We start from the raw sequence: 20,108 nt of genomic DNA, 5'->3' as shown, positions 1-20,108 counted from the left end.
TTAAAGCTGCTATATGGTGGCGTACTCAATGTTAAGTATGGCCGCCGTTCCAGCGTCAAAATTTGAATTTTTTACGTTGTTTGCGTAAGTCGTTCGCGAATAGGGATTTGCGTAGAATAACGTCACCGGCGTAAGCATTGGCTTTTGAATTTTGAGCATGCGCACTGGGATACCCCCACGGACGGCGCATGCGCCGTTCAAAAAAAACGTTGTTTACGTCGGATCACGACGTATTTACATAAAACACGCCCCATCACATCATTTTGAATTGCGCACCCTTACGCCGCCAAAGATACACTACGCCGCCGTAACTTACGGCGCGCATTCTTTGTGGATTTGAAAAATAAATAAATTACAGCGGTGTAGTGTATCTTAGGCTTCTTTCACACTATGGATTGTATGTCCGTTTTATAATATCCGTTACTACTGTTATTACACCTATTAACGGACGTTTATTAACGGATTTAATAACGGATACATACGGATAAATATTTTACCATTCTTCCTTTATTGAAAACGGATAATGTTTATCCGTATATATCCGTATACATCCGTTATATCATTCCTTTCTAACGTCCGTTAATAAAAAACATTTCACCCTTTCTTGAAGTCCAGCTCCAGAAGTCTTTACTGAGCATGCTCATGAAAATTAACGTCCGTTAACATAACGGACATTTACGGAGACATTTACTAACGTCCGTGCGCCATAGACTTCAATGTTAAAATATAACGGACGTTAATATATCCGTTACTTGCAACGGAAAAAAAATTAGTGCAAGACCCGTCACATATTCCGTAATAACTAACGTCCGTACGTACGTTATAACGGACTATTACGGATCTTTACGGAACATAAAAAAATCCCATAGACTTTAATGATATGTTATAAAGGACGTATAACTTCAGTTTTTTAACATTATCTGACGGATTTTAATACGGATTATTAAAACGGATTTATTTTGTAGTGTGAAAAGGGCCTTAGATACGCTACGCCCGGCGGGAAGATGCGCCGCGCTACGTGGATCTGCCCCTTAGTGTTTTGCAGCAGCCCACATATTTAGAAAAAATCTACACTGCACCTTTTCTTTAATGCAGCGCACCACAGCACTTGGCATGTGTGTTGTGGTGTTGTGCAGTGTGGCATCATGTTATGTACTAGTGCACTTGGTGAACCAAGGTATGCAAACCAGAAATGTCTGAGGAAAATTAGGGGCTTCCTATCTGCATAGTTAGGCTAGCCATACATTATACAATTTTCTTGTTCAATTTCCTTTAGATTTACCTTCAATTTTGTAGTACAAGGGTCTGCCTGATTGCAAACAAATGTAAAGTGTTTAAGGGTGACCTCATATTATATGGTTTTGGTAAAACTAAAGGAAAGTTGTAGAAGAAAATTGTATTAAAAATGGCCAGCCTTACACTGTGGCTGAAATTTACCTAAAGAAGGGGGTCAGTATCACAGCCAGGAAACTAGACTCCCCAGAAGAAGTGACAGCCTTCATTTTTTTAATATATGACAGGTTCCCTTTAGGTATTATTCTAGCACTTAGGCTGCATTCACACCTAGGCGACAAGTAACGCCGCGTACGCGCCGTATTTTGCCGCGATTCGTTTAACTTTTTTTTTTAACAAATCATTTCCATTGCTGTCTATGGCCGAACGCCAATGCCGCCTGAAAAAAAGGGTCCAGGACTTGTTTTCAGGTGGCAGGCTACGGCGTTTCGGCGTTCGGCGTGAGATGTGAACCATCTCATAGACAGCAATGGAAATTCGCCCCTCGCCCCCAGCGTATCGAGTGTCGGGCGTTTTGTCGCCAAGGTGTGAATGGAGCCTTAGAAAGCACTTAGAATCAAGGCTCATCTGACAACATTCTTATTTCATACACAACCTTTTTATATCAGCTGACTCTACTTTTTGTGTTTTTGTGTCAGTAACTTCAGTTTTCTCATATCAGTTTTTACAGTATGTAGAGGAAATGTGACTGTATTTCTTTTTAAATAATTTGTTCCATAGAAGATATTCACAGGCATAACAAACATCTGACTTTCAATAATCTGAATTTGTCTATTGTAGGCAAGGATTTGGCACACATGGAAGACTTATTAGAAGGAGAAGTAAGTCCTGCGGCTGCAAAAGAGATGCTTGGAATTTTGGACAACATTTTAAGCAAACCTCAGAATTTTTCTGCAAGTGAATCCATGAGGTATTTATTCCAGATTCCCTTTCTAATTAGTTTCTAAAGCCCTGTACACACGGGCCAGAATTTCGTCAGGAAAAAAACTTTGTTTTTCCTGACAAGATTCCTGGCAAGATTCTCTTGCCGGCCGAGTGTACACACACCATTCAAAAAAACCGCCATTCTTTTGAATGGCAGGAACGCGGTGACGTCATCGACTACGACGAGCATGCGCTCGTCACATTCGATGCTGTCGCCCCCATCTTGCTACACCCTACCTATGCCTTGGAAGCTACCGCGCATGCGTTGAAGTAATTTCAAGCATGCGCGGGTTTCCATGGCGACATGTAAGTATACAGGCACTCGGGTTTCTCGGCAGGAAAACACTGCAGAGAATCACGACTAGAAAATAGAGAGCAGGTTCTCTATTTTTCTCGTAGAGATTCTGGGCAGTTTTCTTGACCAGAAACCTCAAAGCCTCGTTCACATGCTCGGTTTACTCGGCAAGAAAGCTCTGCCAGCTGTTTTCCTGCTGGTTCTTGCTGAGAAAACCGTGCGTGTGTACGAGGCTTTAGTCCCAAAACTTTTTGAGGACCATGATTTTGCATATTGGCTTTAAATTCACTTAGCACAGATCTATTACCAGCAGGACAGCTGAAAAGCTATTTTGGAAAACCTGGGCTAGTTAATAGCCATAGACCCAATAATATTCGACTATCTTATAAATGGCATTTTTGGGTATATTTCAATGTCATATAAAACATTAGGTTTTTATAATGCAGAAAGATCTTGAAAGTTTCTGCATGATGCAATATATCGTTATATACGTAATGGAAACAATGACATGACATATACCCAAAAACCTATTTATTGGAACGTGAAATGTTGTTCAAGGTCCTTCTTTATCATGCAGATACACTTTTGAGGTTTCATCTAAAAAAAAATTATATTACATAGTAGTGTATTGTGGTAATTTTCGGTGGTAACAATCAGAGGCGTAGCTTGAAGCTTGTGGGCCCCAGTGCAAAAGTTGACCCCCCCCCCCACTACCATCTGTCACTTCCACTGTGCGCCAAGATGCTCCCACCAAATCCCCCCAGTCTGCCCCTTCAGTCTGCATAAGCTCCCCCAGTCTGCTCAAGTCCCCCCCAGTCTGCACGAGCCCCCTGCAGTGCCTCCCCCCCAGTCTGCACAAGTTTCTCCCCAGTTTTCACAAATCCCCCCCCCCCCCCAGTCTGTACAAGTTCCCCCAGTCTGCACAAGTTCCCTCCCAGTCTGCACAATTCCACCTACCCCCCCCCCCCCCGCACCCCAGTCTGTACAAGTCCCCCTCCCGGTCAACACTAGTCCGTCCCTTCAGTCTGCATAAGCTCCCCCCACCCTCCTAATTTGCACAAGCATCCTGAGGCAATTTTGTTTAATAAATATAATGTGTCCATGCTGCCATTTTTCTCCCTTCTAATTATATTTTTCTCTCATAGGTTAATTAAAATTGTGGATAAAATTGGCTTAAAGCTGACCTTCCCTGAGCAATCAATAAATCTGACCTCTCAATACTTGGCTCTAGCAGTAAATAAAGTCAATGCCAGCAATTTTCCTGAAACATCATTTGGTGTTGAGTCTTCTTCTGGTTTACAGGTAGGATATTCAAGAGAGCATAGCTAATTATATACCACCTGGCATGGGCTTAAAGTCATAAATCATTTTTGATTTGTTCTGTTAATATAAAAACTTTGATTTCATAACTTGATTATAATAATTTAAAATACACCTATGTCATGATAAATATGTAGTTTGCTGATATATTTTTGAAGATTCTAGTTATCTTACTACTATGCTTTGCGCACAGACTTTGTCTTGGATTTACAAAGTATTGGAGCCATTTGCTTCTACACCAAGGCAGAGGAGAAGGTCGCTAAGCAGATCAGACAAGTTGATCAGGGTTGATTGATTTTGTAAAAACAGTAAACAAAATATAGATTTTGCTAGGAGGGCAGCTGCTAGGAATTCAGGGCCAGATCCACAAAAGGGATACGCAGGCGTATCTGCTGATACGCCGTCGTATCCCTGTTTCTATCTATGCGGCTGATTCATAGAATTCCTAAGATCCGGCAGGTGTAATAGTTTTACACTGCCGGATCTTAGGATGCAGTACCGCGGCCGCCGCTGGGGGCATTTCTCGTCGAAATTCCGCGTCGGATATGCAAATTAGCACTTACGGAGATCCACAAAGCTTTTTCCCTTAGTGAAGTCTCCGTAAGTTGTTAGTTTGCCGTCGCAAAGATAGGGCTGCTTTTACAAAGTGTAAAGTTACACCTTGTAAAAGTATACCCTTCTTTCCCTCGTCGCTGTCAAATTTTTTTTAACATTTTTTTTTTCCCGCCGCATCTCTTTTTTTTCCCGACGCAACTTTTTTTTACCCGTCGTGATTCACAAAACTCGGCACAACGTAACTTCGCGCAGAGCACGTCGGGAAAATCGCGTCGGGAGCATGCGCAGTACGTCCAGCGCGGGAGCGCGCCTAATTTAAATGGGACTCGCCCCATTAGATTGGGCCCGCCTTGCGCCGGACGGATTTAAGTTACACCGCTGCAAATTTCTAGGTAAGTGCTTTGTTGATCGGGCACTTAGGTAGAAATTTTGCGGCGGTGTAACTTAAATCTGAATATTTAAGTTGCGCCCGCTGTACGTGGATCTGGCCCTCAGTTCCTATTCATGTAGGCATGCACCATTTTCAATCAACAACAGAAAGCTAGGAGCTCACTTGATTTCTGACAGGTTCATCAGGTATTTTTCTGTACTGCATTGTTTTTAAAAGAATAATTCATGACAAATGCATTAATTGCAGACATTTACTGCATCACTTTCTTTTATTTTGCTCACACATGAATTAATTTTTTTTTTTAAAGGATGAGTTCACTTTTCGAGCATGTTACATGTAACACACATATTTGGGCTGTAACGTGTAACATGCTCCAGGTCTGCCCACTGCACCCCCATGACTGCGGATAGGTGCAATGCTCTGTAGGCTCCCATAGAAATAATATTAAATACACATATTTTTTCCTGCAAAAATTTGTGCATTAATTAAGGTGAACTTGCTTTTTAACAAAGTCTGTACTAATAAGTTCTGTAGTATCAGTTTGGGGTATGTTTTGTTAAGTAATATTTATATTATCACTCTTTATTCCAAAGGTTTCTCAGATGGCAGAAAATAGTACTGGATCTGTCCTTCTCCCTGCCGCTTTACTAAATGACTTGTCGGCTACTGATAAAGATATTGCTTCTAGAGTACAGTTTAACTACTTTGCAAAGACTTCATTTTTTGTGGTAAGATTTCGACAACACATCATTCATTTCAATTTGCTCCCAAAATAGTAAAGATTGCATAGAAAGTCTAAGAAAAATATCAATTGTTTTACCTTCTTTCTAGTTTAGTAACACTTGACAAAAGCAAAATAGGGCTGTTGTGCATGTAATCCTATTGGTTACTGGAGGCAGCACTTGGAGAAATTTTCTATGCGGTATAGTGTTCCCCATAGTGACAGGGATTTGCTTTTCCCTGTTTCTTTATAGTTTTGAGTGATATAAGTGGTCTGCACACTACTTAGGCCCCGTACAGACGACCGAACATGTCTGCTGAAACTGGTCCGCGGACCAGTTTCAGCAGACATGTTCGGTCGTGTGTAGGCACGGGCGGGCAGGATTCCAGCAAACATTTGCCCGCCGGGCCTTTTCCCAGCGGGCAAATATTTCTGGACTTGTTTTAAAACAGCCCGCTGGAATCCTGCCCGCTCGGACATGTTCGGTCGTCTGTACAGACCTACCGTACATGTCCGAGCGCCCGCCATCGATTGACTTTGACGCATGCGTGGAAGCATTGAACTGGCAGGGCCGCCCACGTCACCGCAGCGACGGCGCGGACACGCCCCGCGTATTGTTTACGTGCGGATTTCTGTATGATGGTGAGTACAACCACCATACAGAAATCCCCGGGCATACATGTACGGTGAAAACGGTCCGGCGGACCGGTTTCATCGTACATGTATGCTCGTCTGTACGCGGCCTTAGAGATATCAAGGAGAGTCAGTTGTTGGAAACTGATCAAAACCATGGCATTTTTTACTGAAAAGGCATTCCCAGTCAATTTTCACCCCCATTTTGATCTACTGGTTTTTGGAACTGGAAACTGATTGCAAAAATTGGGTTGTAGATTCCTCTAACTGATTAAATTCTTGAAATATGTTTATTTGATTGCAAATGTATGGAAAGCTTCCAGAACCTCCCAAAATTGTATGGTATAGCCAGCAATAGGCATATTGGCAGTCAGAAAGACTGTTGTGTCTAAATATTTGTCATTGGCTCTGATCACCTACTGAAATTCCAAGCTAAGTAAGACCTGTTTTATTTAAAGCGCTTTTTATCTGTAGCTTCAGTACCACACCAATTGTCACTGATACCAGTAGTTAAAGGGGTTGTAAAGGTTTGTTTTTTATTTTCTAAATAGGTTCCTTTAAGCTAGTGCATTGTTGGTTCATTAACCTTTTCCTTCGATTTCCTTTCTAATGCCACGTACACACGATCGGTTAAACCAATGAGAATGGTCTGATGGACCGATTTCATCGGTCCAAATCGATCGCGTGTGGGCGCCATCGGTTATTTAACCATCGGTTAAAAAAAAGCCAACTTGTTTTAAATTTAACCTATGGATTCCTAACCGATGGGAAAAAAACGATCATTAGTAGGCACAACCATCGGTTAAAAATCCACGCATGCTCAGAATCATATCGACGCATGCTTGGAAGCATTGAACTTCGTTTTTTTCAGCACGTCGTTGTGTTTTACGTCACCGCGTTCTGACACGATCGTTTTTTTAACCGATGGTGTGTAGGCGCGACGGACCATCAGTCAGCTTCATCTGTTAACCGACGAAAGCGGTCCGTTCTCATCGGATGGACTGATCGTGTGTACGCGGCATAAATGTTTTTTTCTTTGTCTGAATTTCTCACTTCCTGTAAGCTTGCCCCCATCACCCCCTGGGGGTTAGTCAGCCAGAACAGCTTACTGAGGAGAAACAGGAAGTAAGAAATTCAGACAAAGAAAACAAAGAAAAAAACATTAGGGCCAGTTCACACCAGACGCAGATCCGTTCCGTGTGCTTTTTTTCTGCACAAAATACATGCACAGTGTTTTCCATGTATTCCAATGGCTCTATTTGGCTCTAGTTCACACCATGCAGTCAGTTTACGGTCAGTTTCTGCACCGGAAACTGACTGCATGGTGTGAACTAGAGCCATTGGAATACATAGAAAACACTGTGGCCCGGATTCACGTAGAACCGCGTATCTTTGTGCGGGCGTAACGTATCCTATTTACGTTACGCCTCCGCAACTTTGACAGGCAAGTGCCATATTCTCAAACCAAAGTTGCGGCGGCATTGCGTAAATAGGCCAGCGTAAGCCCGCCTAATTCAAATGTGATAGATGTGGGCGTGTGTTATGTAAATTTAATGTGACCCCATGTAAATGACGCTTTTTACGAACAGCGCATGCGCCGTCCGTGAAAGTATTCCAGTGCGCATGCTCCAAATTAACCCGCAAGAAGCTAATGCTTTCGACGTGAACGTAAATGACGCCCAGCCCTATTCGTGAACGACTTACGCAAATGACGTAAAATTTTCAAAATTTGACGCGGGAACGACGTCCATACTTAACATTGGTACGCCTCATGTACGCCTCATATAGCAGGGGTAACTTTACGCCGGGAAAAGCCTAACTGAAAACGGCGTATCTGTACTGCGTCGGCCGGGCGTACGTTCGTGAATTCGCGTATCTAGCTGATTTACATATTTCTAGGCGGAAATCAGCGTACACGCCCCTAGCGGCCAGCGTAAATATGCAGTTAAGATACGACGGCGTAAGAGACTTACGCCGGTCGGATCTAATACAAATCTATGCGTAACTGATTCTAAGAATCAGGCGCATAGATACGACAGCTCGGACTCAGAGTTACGACAGCGTATCTGGAGATACGCCGGCGTAACTCGTACGAGAATCCGGGCCTGTGCATGCATTTCTAGTGCAGAAAAAATGCATATGGAACTGCGTCTGGTGTGAACTGGCCCTTAGAAGGGAAATCAAAGGAATAGGTTTGTGAACCAACAATGCACTAGCTTAAAGGAACCTTTTTAGAAAATAAAAAACAAACCTTTACAACCCCTTTAACATTTTTGCTGTACTTGGCATGTAGACCCAGATACACAAGTTGGGATTTGCTTATATCCCGAAGCTGCTTTCAGGGAAGCATATACTTTATCGAAAAAATATTTTTTATTATTAATTTGTTCCTGACAAAGTATGTTGGAAACTAAATTGAAAATTTTAAAGAAAAACTATAGTGACGGTAATTTTTACCTATTAAATATCCTAAAGATTTGAGACAAGAGAGATCACCTTTAGTTCCCCTTAACACATTAGGGATTGTCACCTAATCGTAAAAAAAGTCTAATCTAGTCCAACTTGCCTTGATATTTTCATATCCAATCAAACACCTATTAAAATGTAAGTCAATGTCTTGCATTTCCTGAACCTTCTTGTGACTACATATAGATAGGGCAAGTCGTCATAGAGACCAGTTATTATTATTATTTTTTTTTAGAGTAATAGATTTCATCATTAATAACTGTGGATGATTTAAATATCATGTTTGTGTTCTATTTGGACCAGGACTCATCCCTCACTGAAACTCAGTACTTGATTAGTAATGTGATATCAGCAAGTGTTGCAAATCTCTCAATTACTAATTTAAAGCAGAATGTTACTGTGACGCTGGAGACTTCAACCCGTAATGATTCAGTAAGTATAAAGCATTTAAATACCTGAATTATCGATGCATATAAAAAGTTTTCTTTTATATATATTTGTATTCTTGTTTTCACAGGGTGTACTAAAGTGTGTGTTCTGGGACTTTGCCAAAAACAGTAAGTCGTCAAACTATTTCAAATTCAGCAAGCTACTTTAAATTTCCGGATAGTTGTACTTGTTTTTTTTTTTTTTTACTTACTCAGCCATGCAAGAAATTGTGGGTAGGCAGTCATTATAGCTAAGGCCTCGTACACACGACCGAGTTTCTTGGCAAAAACCAGCAAGAAACTTGCTGGGAGATATTTTTTTGCCGAGGAAACCGGTCGTGTGTACATTTTCGTCGAGGAAACTATCGAGAAACTCGACGAGCCAAAAAGAGAGCACGTTCTCTATTTCCTCGACGGGAATGGAGAAACTTGCCTTGTCGAGTTCCTCGACAGCCTAACAAGGAACTTGACGAGGAAAACGATGTGTTTCGCCCGTCGAGTTCCTCGGTCGTGTGTACGAGGCCTCAGCTCATCAAAAGGTGGAAATATTTTTTGAAACTAAGGCATAGGAATAGACACAACAAAGTAGGTAAGCACAGACAACCTGGCCATCTGGCCAGAATGTACCTAATTTGTCCTGTTAGGTTCTCTGCCTTGCCCTCCATAATTTTCTCTGCCTTATAAAGAGCTAGAAGTCTTGTAGATATGACTTGATTGTTCGTGTCCCTTATTTTCCACATCTCCTGAGCATGCAGTTACAAATGAAATTGTACTGTTGATAGCACATTCCATAGTCTAGAATTAGGTCAGGGTCATAAACCAGCTTGGGAAGGAAGCTATGGTTGAGTGTCAAAGAGTTTCATTAGCCAAGCCATGGGTCCGTAACCAAAAATCAATGGACATAACAAAAATCGAAATGAAGACAGATTTGGCATCCAACCATGGGTCTAAAGCCTCGTACACACGAGTTTCTCGGCAAAAACCAGCAAGAAACTTGCTGGGAGATATTTTTTGCTGAGGAAACCGGTCGCGTGTACATTTTCGTTGAGGAAACTGTTGAGAAACTCGACGAGCCAAAAAGAGAGCAAGTTCTCAATTACCTCGACGGGAATGGAGAAACTTGCCTTGTCGAGTTCCTCGAGGCTTGAGATGAGGTTTTATTTCTGGGACAGTCTTTGGCCTATAGAAACACCCTTACTGTTAGACGTTGTGTTTGCCTGTACTTTGTTGTGACCAGGACGTATGACTCAACAAAACACTGGAAGCAGGGCCGGTGCCAGGATTTTTGAGTACATAGGCGAAGGTACATTTTGGTGCCCCCCACCATCCTTCCACCACCCCAACCTCAGACAGCAGCTCTGCCAGGAGGATGAAACTCAAAGATCATCCATCATATAAGTGTGAACCACAATAAAGTGCAATGTGATAGATATCAAGAATAATTAATACATTCACTTTCCAAATTGCTAGTGCAATAAATAATGCATAAAACATAAATTTTATATAAAAAGTCCAATAAATAATTGTGCCGTGATACACGTATGCAGATCCACTGCAAGCTGTTTGCAATGACCTCAGTGTACCATTACCAAACAGAGCACATAACATCTGCTTACCAAAAAAATGTACTTTATAAAGTTATGAGGCCATGTGTGCCGGATATTTGGGAACAAATCACATCGCAGAGGTATGGCAGGGAACAAAAAAGCAAAAAGCATATCGGAGCTGGGAGATAGGACTGGAGTAACCAGGTCAGAGATTTAGCTCAATGCACCAGCTTCTGATCAAAATGTGATTATCAGTTTTTGGTGGATTGGCTTTTTTACTTTTTGACTTGGAAAGTTTAGCTTTAGAGATTGTGATACGCCGCGTATGTCCACGGATGCGCCGTCGTATCTATGCGCCTGATTCAGGAAACAAGATACGCCTGAATTTTGGCTTGATCCGACGGACGTAAGTCTCCTACGCTGTCGTATCTTGGGCGCATATTTACGCTGGCCGCAAGGGGCGCTTCCATTGATTTACTTGTCGAATATGTAAATGACCGAGATACGCCGATTCACGAACGTACTTGCGCCCGTCGATGTAATCTACGTAAGGCGTACGTCCGGCGTAAAGTTAAGCCTCATAAAGCAGGGGAAAGTCATGTTAGGTTATGGACGTCGGAACAGCCGTCGTATTTTACGTTGTTTACGTAAGTCGTACGTGAATGGGGCTGTGCGTAGGTTACGTTCACGTCGTAGGCAGTGATTCGACGTATCTTATGGAGTATTTTAGACGTGATTCTGAGCATGCGCACTGGGATGCGTCCACGGTACGGCGCATGCGCCGTTCGTTCAGACCATCATTTGCATGGGGTCACGGTTCATTTTAATAGATCGCGCCCACTACCTTCCTACTTTGAATTAGGCGGGCTTACGCCGGCCAATTTACGTTACGCCGGCGCAAGTTTGGGAGCGAGTGCTTTGTGAATACTGCTCTTGCCTCTCAGAGTTACGTCGGCGTAGCGCATATTCCAGACTGCAGTTTATTGAGTTATGCATGAAGTGACTATCTGGGACAAAATTAGGATCCGTTTGCATTAATGATTCTTTCTTCACAGGTGGAAATGGTGGCTGGTCATCAGAGGGATGTACAGTGAACAGTACAACACAGAATAATCAAAGCCAGACAGTTTGTAAATGCAACCATCTAACCAGCTTTGGTATTCTATTGGTAAGGATTATGTGATATACTGTGCCTCATTTCCTTTTATACATCCTGTGAGATCTATACGTTATTTAATCTGGGCCCCCTTTCTGCTCTCATTATTGTGACAGATTATGCAATTATTAAAGCTATGATCTATTAAAATGATTTATTGACACCTGGAAATAGCTAAGCTATTATTCATGACCACACTGATGATGTAATCTTCCCTTATTACCCCAAAAGCAGGGATCAGTGTAAACACAGTTTGGGAGAAGTGGGATAGGTATAAAGGGACTTTGCGATCATAATCCACCTTACATTTCTGCTAATGTTGTATGAGTTAGCCGGTTTCCAAGTCTTCCGCTAGTCCTAGTTGGAGCGCCTAAATGTCTGACCGTGCTTCATTTCCTATTTATTCTTATATATTAATGTTTCCTTTTTTTTTTCAGGATATGACTCCTAATAACCCTCTAAGCCCAGAGGACAAATTGATTCTGACTTTCATCACATATATTGGCTGTGGTCTTTCTGCCATATTTCTTTCTGTGACTCTTGTAACTTATATTGCTTTTGAGTAAGTAATGGACCTAGCTGAAAGCCTAAAAGAAGGAGAAAGGGTGTTTATTTACTAAAGGCAAATAGAATATTCCCTTTGCAAGTACAGTTTACCGTATATACTCGAGTATAAGCCGATCCGAGTATAAGCCGAGGTACCTAACTTTACCCCGATTATAAGACTAGGGTGAGAATGCAGCAGCATCTGTAAGCGGGAAAAAAAGGGGGTCAACAATGCCCATTTGCATGCCTCACTGTGCCCATTTGCACACCTCACTGTGCCCATTGCAACCTCACTGTGACCAACGTCACTGTGACCAACCTCACTGTGACCAACCCCACTGTGCCCAACCTCACTGTGCTCATTGCAACCTCACTGTGCCCAACCTCACTGTGCCCATTGCCACCTCACTTTGCCCATTGCCACCTCACTGTACCCTTTGCAGCCTCCCTGTGCCCGAGTCAGTGTACCTGAAATTCTTGTGAGGGTGCGGGCGTCCATTCATTGTTTAAAAGTCGCTGTCTCCTCCTGGTCCCGTTCCGTGATAGGCGTTTCCCAGCAGCCTATCACGGACGTCTTCTCATCCTCGGACTCAGTTTCCCAGCAGACACTGTGTTCAGTGTTCCACCAATCATGGACGTCTTTTCATCCTCGGACAAGAGAACGTCCATGATAGGCCGAACACTGAACACAGTTACGCCGGCGTATCTCCAGATATGCCGTCGTAACTCTGAGTCCGAGCCGTCGTATCTTGGCGCCTGATTCAAAGAATCAGATACGCCAAAATTTCACTAAGATACGACCATCGTAAGTCTCTTACGCCGTCGTATCTTAACTGCATATTTACGCTGGCCGCTAGGGGCGTGTACGCTGATTTACGCCTAGAAATATGTAAATCAGCTAGATACGCCAATTCACGAATGTACGCCCGGCCGACGCAGTACAGATACGCCGTTTACGTTAGGCTTTTCCCGGCGTAAAGTTACCCCTGCTATATGAGGCGTAGATGAGGCGTACCAATGTTAAGTATGGACGTCGGAACAGCGTCAAATTATTCACGTTTTACGTTGTTTGCGTAAGTCGTTCGCGAATGGGGCTGTGCGTCATTTACGTTCACGTCGAAAGCATTGGCTTCTTGCGGGTTAATTTGGAGCATGCGCACTGGGATACTTTCAAGGACGGCTCATGCGCCGTTCGTAAAAAGCATCATTTACGTGGGGTCACATAAAATGTACATAACACACGCCCACATCTTCCACATTTGAATTAGGCGGGCTTACGTCAGCCTATTTACGCTATGCCGCCGCAACTTTGATTTGAGAATACGGCACTTGCCTGTCAAAGTTGCGGAGGCATAACGTAAATAGGATACGTTACGCCCGCACAAAGATACGCGATTCTACGTGAATCCGGGCCAGTGTCTGCTGGGAAACACCTATCATGGAAAGGACCAGGGGGAAGCCGCGACTTTTAAACAATGGATGCTCGCAGCCCTTCTTCAGGTACACTGACTCGAGTATAAGCCTAGGGGGGTATTTTCAGCCCTAAAAAAAGGGCTAAAAAACTTGGCTTATACTCGAGTATATACGGTATTCATTTTATTAATTTATTACAGGTACTTATACAACTCTGTCAATTTATGCAGCACTTTACATATACTGTATATTATACATTCACATCAGTCCCTGCCCTCAAGGAGCTTACACTCTAAGGTCCCTAATTCACATTCATACATACACATACTAGGGCCAATTTTAGACAGGAGGCAATTGACCTACTAGTGTTTCTTTGGAGTGTGGAAGGAAACCGGAGTACCCGGAGGTAACCCACACAGGCAGAGAGAGAACATGCAAACTCCAGGCAGGTATTGTCGTTGTTGTGACTTGAACCAATGCTGCTAGGCGAAAGTGCTAACCACTTAGCCACTGTGCTGCTTGCACTCTGCAAGGGAATTAATCAAAGAGCTTGGTGAATAATGTGAAGCTCTACTGACTTCCATCAGCCAATCATGTGCATGCAAAAATGCTGTTTTTTTATTTTACTTGCACGTGATTGTGGACTGTGTATTTGGCTTTAATAATTAAACCTCAATGTAACTATTTATACTGTAAGCCCCTCAGCCCTTCCCAGTTCTATTAAACAGTGCTTTTAACTGGGTCTAGGTTGGAAGGACTTTGCCTTTCTTTACTGGTCTTCCTAAATCAATGACCAGACAGAGGGGACATTTTCCCAAGGGGAACACAGTAATAATACAGTGGAACCTCGAATTACAAGCTATGCGGTTAATGAGCGTTTCGCAATACGAGCACTGTATTTTTGAAAATCCTAACTTGGTTTGCGAGTGTTGTCTCGCAACACGAGCAAGATTCAGGCCAAAGCGATGTGCAGTACCACGTTTGGCCTGAGGTGGGGGGGGGGGCGCAGCCGATCGGCGCTGTTCGGAAATGCTCAGAAAGATAAAGAAATACTCAGTTCCCAAGCCTTTCCGAGGTTTTCTGTGGTCAGCTGAGCTGTCCTTTGGCCTTTCCGGCTGTTTCTGAGGCTCTTCGGCGCCCCCCACCTCTGGCCGCATGCGGTATTGCATGCCATTGAAGTCAGTGCGGAACAATTTGTTTTCGCTTCCATTGACTTCAATGGGGAAACTTGCTTTGATATGCGAGTACTTTGGATTACGAGTATTTTCCTGAAACGGATTATGCTCGTAATCCGAGGTTCCACTGTATCCTAAATAGGTTTTCTAACCCTTTCCCATCTTATAAATTCTAATGTAACATTTCCATTCTTTACAACTATAGATCAAACCGTAAAGGCATGAAAGAAATACTGATATTGGGCCGGATTCAGATACATTGGTGTATCTGTCCGGCCCGCATAACGTATCGCCCTTAGTTAGAGCGGCGTAGCGTATGTGTTGCGGCGTAAGGCCGCGTAATTCAAATGGGGATGTAGGGGGCGTGTTTTATTTAAATTTCCCTTTACGTTTTACTTGAACGGCGCATGCGCCGTCCGTAAAATCTCCCAGTGTGCATTGCTCTAAATGACGTCGCAAGGACGTCATTGCTTTCGTCGTGAACGTAAATTACGTCCATCCGTATTCGCGACCGACTTACGCAAACAACGTAAAAATTTCAAAACTCGGTGTGGGAACGACGGCCATACTTAACATTGGCTGCGCCTCATAGACCCAGGGGTAACTATACGCCGGAAAAAGCCGAACGCAAACGACGTAAAAAAAAAAGCGCCGGGCGGTCGTTCGTTTCTGAATCGGCGTAACTCCTCATTTGCATATTCGTCGCGTAATAATACGGAATCGCCACCTAGCGGCCGGCCTAGAATTGCAGCCTAAGATCCGAAGGTGTAAGTCACTTACACCTGTCGGATCTTAGGGATATCTATACGTAACCTGATTCTATGAATCAGGCGCATAGATACAACCGTCGGAACTCGGAGATACGACGGCGTATCAGGAGATACGCCGTCGTATCTCTTTCTGAATCCGGCCCATTATATTCAACGACTGTAACTGCAGCGCTACCAAACTCTAACCACCAATCACTAAAAAATAGACTCTCAATTAAGCTGGCCGTACATTACCTAATTTTCTTTAGATTTACCTTCAACTATGTAGTGCAAGGGCCTGCCTGCTTGCATACAGATTGAAAGTGAGTTTGGGTTTGACCTCATATTTTTTGATTTTGTTAAATCTAAAGGAAAATTGTACAAGAAAATTGTATAATGTATGGACAGCCATATATAACCAATGTGAAGAACAAAATTATATACAAGTCAATCCCCATTTTATAAAACAAAAGCGGGCAGTCTGATAGATATGTGTCTATTATCTTGTTAACTGTGACTGAAAGTATTACATTAACCACGTATTTTATTTATTTTCAAGGAAAATACGCAGAGATTACCCATCTAAAATCCTAATTCAGCTGTGTGCTGCCCTTATTGGCTTGAATCTGACATTCTTGATGGATCCCTGGATTGCACTGTACAGTGAGGTTCCAGGCCTCTGTATCTCTGTAGCTGCATTTCTGCATTACTTTCTCCTGGTTTCTATCACTTGGATGGGTCTTGAAGCTTTCCACATGTATCTGTCTCTAGTAAAAGTCTTCAACACCTATATACGGAAATACATGTTGAAGTTCTGCATCATTGGTTGGGGTATGTATTTTTATCTGTACTCTTGACTTACCTTTAGGCTAACGGTGAATGTTGTAAATTATGAGTTATCAACATCCAGGGGCGGACTGACAACTCATGGGGCCCCGGGCAATAGGTGATTATGGGGCCCCTGGGCAATAGGAGAATATGGGGCCCCTGGGCAATAGGAGATTATGGGACCCCCGGGCAATAGGAGATTATGGGGCCCCTGGGCAATAGGAGATTATGGGGCCCCTGGGCAATAGGAGATTATGGGGCCCCTGGGCAATAGGAGAATATGGGGCCCCCGGGCAATAGGTGATTGTGGGGCCCCTGGGCAATAGGAGATTATGGGGCCCCTGGGAAATAGGAGATTATGGGGCCCCTGGGCAATAGGAGAATATGGGCCCCCGGGCAATAGGTGATTATGGGGCCCCGGGCAATAGGAGATTATGGGGCCCCTGGGAAATAGGAGATTATGGGGCTGCACAGTATACTCACACACACACACACATACAATATACATACACACATACACACAGTATACACATACAAACACACACATACAGTATACATACACAATATACACACACAGTATACACACATACAGTATACACATACACACAGTACACAGTATACACATACACACACTCATACAGTCTACATACACAATATACACACATTATACTCATACACACAGTACACAGTATACACATACACACAGTACGCAGTATACACATACACACACACAGAATATATACACAATATACACACACAGTATACACATACACACAGTACACAGTATACACATACACACACACACATATAGTATACATACACACACAGTATACACATACACACAGTATACACATACACAAAGTACACAGTATACACATACACACAGTATACACATACACACAGTATACACATACACACAGTACACAGTATATACACACACATACAGTATACATACACAATATGCACACACAGTATACACATACACACAGTACACAGTATACACATACACATACTGAAAATGTACTGGAAAGGCTATAAAACACAGATTTTTACACACTGTCCCTGTTTTTACTGAGGCTGGCAACCCTGATGGGGCCCCCTAGTGGCATGGGGCCCTTGGGCAGTGCCCGAGTGCCCCAATGGTCAGTCCGCCCCTGTCAACATCTTTGTGTACCTGTGGCTAATACTACAGTAAATGTGAGCTGTATCCAACTGAAACACTGAACCAGTAAATGACAACTAAATATTATTAGTAGTTTTCGGAAAATTTATTTCCATGGACTGAAAACATGGGCCAGATATTATAGGGAAAGTTGCTTAGTAAGCTACTTTCCTTGGTGGAATGTGTAGCTTTAGAATTAGACTATGGAAAGACACATTTTCACCACGGCTTGCAGCCCTCAGGTAAATGTGCATAAGAGGTTATGTTCTGCCAGTATAATATACTGTACATTGCCCCCTCAGCTTCGTACGATATATCAAACATGTAAATGTTTTTTAAATTATCCACCTCCACCGGGCCTATTCTGGAACTTCTTTCCTTCATGTAAAAATCATAATTTTTTTTGCTAGAAAATGAATCAGAATCCCCAGCAGACAACCTAGGGAATAAAATGGCGGTCATTGCAACTTTTCTCTCGCACAGAATTTGCGCAATCATTTTTCAAACGCCATTTTTGGGGGAAAAAAACGGTTTTATGAATTAAAAAATAACAAAACAGTAAAGTTAGCCCAATTTTTTTGTATAATGTGAAATGATGAAGTTACGTCGAGTAAATAGATACCTAACATGTCATACTTCAAAATTGCACACACTCATGGAATGGCGCCAAACTTTGTTACTTAATAATCTCCATAGGCGACGCTTTAATTTTTTTTTACAGGTTACTATTTTCCAGTTATAGAGGAGGTCTAGTGCTAGAATTGTTGCACACGCTCTAACGCACGCGGCGATACCTCACATGTGGGGTTTGAACGGCGTTTAAATATGTGGGCGGGACTTAAATATGTGTTTGCTTCTGAGCGCGAGCTACCGGGACAGGGGCGTTAATAAAAAAAAAAATATTATTTTACTTAATTTTTTTTTTTTACACTTTTTTTTACATTTACATTTTTTTGATCACTTTTATTCCTTTTACAAGGAATGTAAACATCCCTGTGACAGGTCCTCTTTATGGAGACATGTGGGGTCAATAATACCCCACATCTCTTCTCCAGGCTTGAAAGCATGAGATCGTGAAAAAAAAATCACGATCTCATGCCGACAGCCGCGATTGCAGCTTTGTTTACTTCCGGGTGCCCGGGCGTGATGTCACAATGTTGCGCCCCCGGCCTCCGACGGTCATAGAGATGACTGGTGACCACCTGGTCACCGGAAATCTCTATCGTCGGGAGCCGGCGCCGGTCGATTCGTTCTCCAGGCCCACAAGGAATGCAGTCTCTCACCAGAACAACCAGCTCTCCTGACAGGTCTCTGTATCCAAACAGCAGCAACTGCACATGCCCTGAGATTTGGCTTATAACGATCCTGCCCACCTGTGCACTCACACAGGCTGTAGGCATCGCAGCACAGCAAAGTCGCAGCAGCAGTTCATCTCTAGGTAACTCCTCGATTTCAGTCTACCGCTCCCATTTCCTGCTGTTGCATTTATAATATATGTATTTATAGCTTAATATATGACTGCATTATTTGTTATTTTTTATAAATGCATTGAATCCGGTTTTAATAGCTAGTGTTGATGGCTAAGCCCTGCCTGCTATGAACAGCAAGAGCTACTCACCTGCTGCTTATAGGTTTAAAGTGGTTCTAAATGCTCAAGGTTTTTACTTTCATGCATTCTATGCATGAAGGTAAAAAACCTTCTCTGTGTAGCAGCCTCCCCAGCACCCCTAATACTTACCTGAGCCCCATCGTGATCCAGCGATGTGCACAAGAGCTTTGGCTCTCCATTGACTCTCCCTCCTCATTGGCTAACACTGTTGCATGACCGCGCAATTGTCATTCAAAGTGTGACAGCGCTGAAAGCTATAAAATGGCCTGGGCAGAAAGAGGGTGAAAGTACCCAGTAGGCAAGTGGTTAAAGTGGAGTTCCACCCATAAATATAACATTACATCAGTAGTTTTAAAAAAATGTCATTAGTCCTTTACGAAAAATTTTTTTTTTTAGATGCCTTCAAAGTGTTGTTGCTAGGCAGAATAGTTAATCTTCCCACTTCCTGCACCTAGGTGCTTAATGCACCGCACAGACTCCTGGGAATGTAGTGGGTGTAACTTTCCAGGAGTCTGTGCACTCCCCAGTCTCAAAGAATCATGTGACTTGGACAGCACAGGTGCTGAAACCTGATCTGACACTGCTTGTGCAGCACTGAGCATGTGCGAGATTTGCAAGGCTGAAATCCAGGAAGTCATACAGTCTGTCTTCATGATGCCCACACTTAAGATGGCCCCAGTCAATTTCTATTTTATAAAGTGTCTAAATGCTGTAACAACCTAACAAAAAGGACCTTAGTTTACAGACTAACTTTACTAGAATACATTAAGCTTGTGTATTACAGGGGTATTTATATTTAAAAAGTGAAATTGTGGCCGGAACTCCGCTTTAAGGGCCATTTCCTGTTTTGGTGACGTCACATTAATGGCGTAACTTCCAATTTCAGGAAATTACAAT

General features: G+C 42.8%; 1 protein-coding gene across 2 annotated transcripts in view; it reads left to right on the top strand.

The window, feature by feature from the left end:
- ADGRG2 (adhesion G protein-coupled receptor G2) overlaps positions 1-20,108 on the top strand; it is a 216,903-nt gene that overhangs the window by 178,921 nt on the left and 17,874 nt on the right. For both annotated transcript variants that reach the window (XM_040338220.1, XM_040338219.1), the window contains 8 exons: positions 2,074-2,203; positions 3,658-3,814; positions 5,372-5,506; positions 8,902-9,030; positions 9,116-9,155; positions 11,629-11,741; positions 12,167-12,291; positions 16,172-16,443. In XM_040338220.1, coding sequence (XP_040194154.1) covers positions 2,074-2,203; positions 3,658-3,814; positions 5,372-5,506; positions 8,902-9,030; positions 9,116-9,155; positions 11,629-11,741; positions 12,167-12,291; positions 16,172-16,443 — 1,101 coding nt within the window. The remainder of the gene's footprint in view (positions 1-2,073; positions 2,204-3,657; positions 3,815-5,371; positions 5,507-8,901; positions 9,031-9,115; positions 9,156-11,628; positions 11,742-12,166; positions 12,292-16,171; positions 16,444-20,108) is intronic.

This window comes from Rana temporaria, chromosome 2, assembly GCF_905171775.1.
Source record: "Rana temporaria chromosome 2, aRanTem1.1, whole genome shotgun sequence".
Classification (NCBI taxonomy): Eukaryota; Metazoa; Chordata; class Amphibia; order Anura; family Ranidae; genus Rana; species Rana temporaria.
The sequence above is the reverse complement of the archived record's forward strand: the minus strand, read 5'-3'. Positions and strand labels throughout refer to the sequence as shown.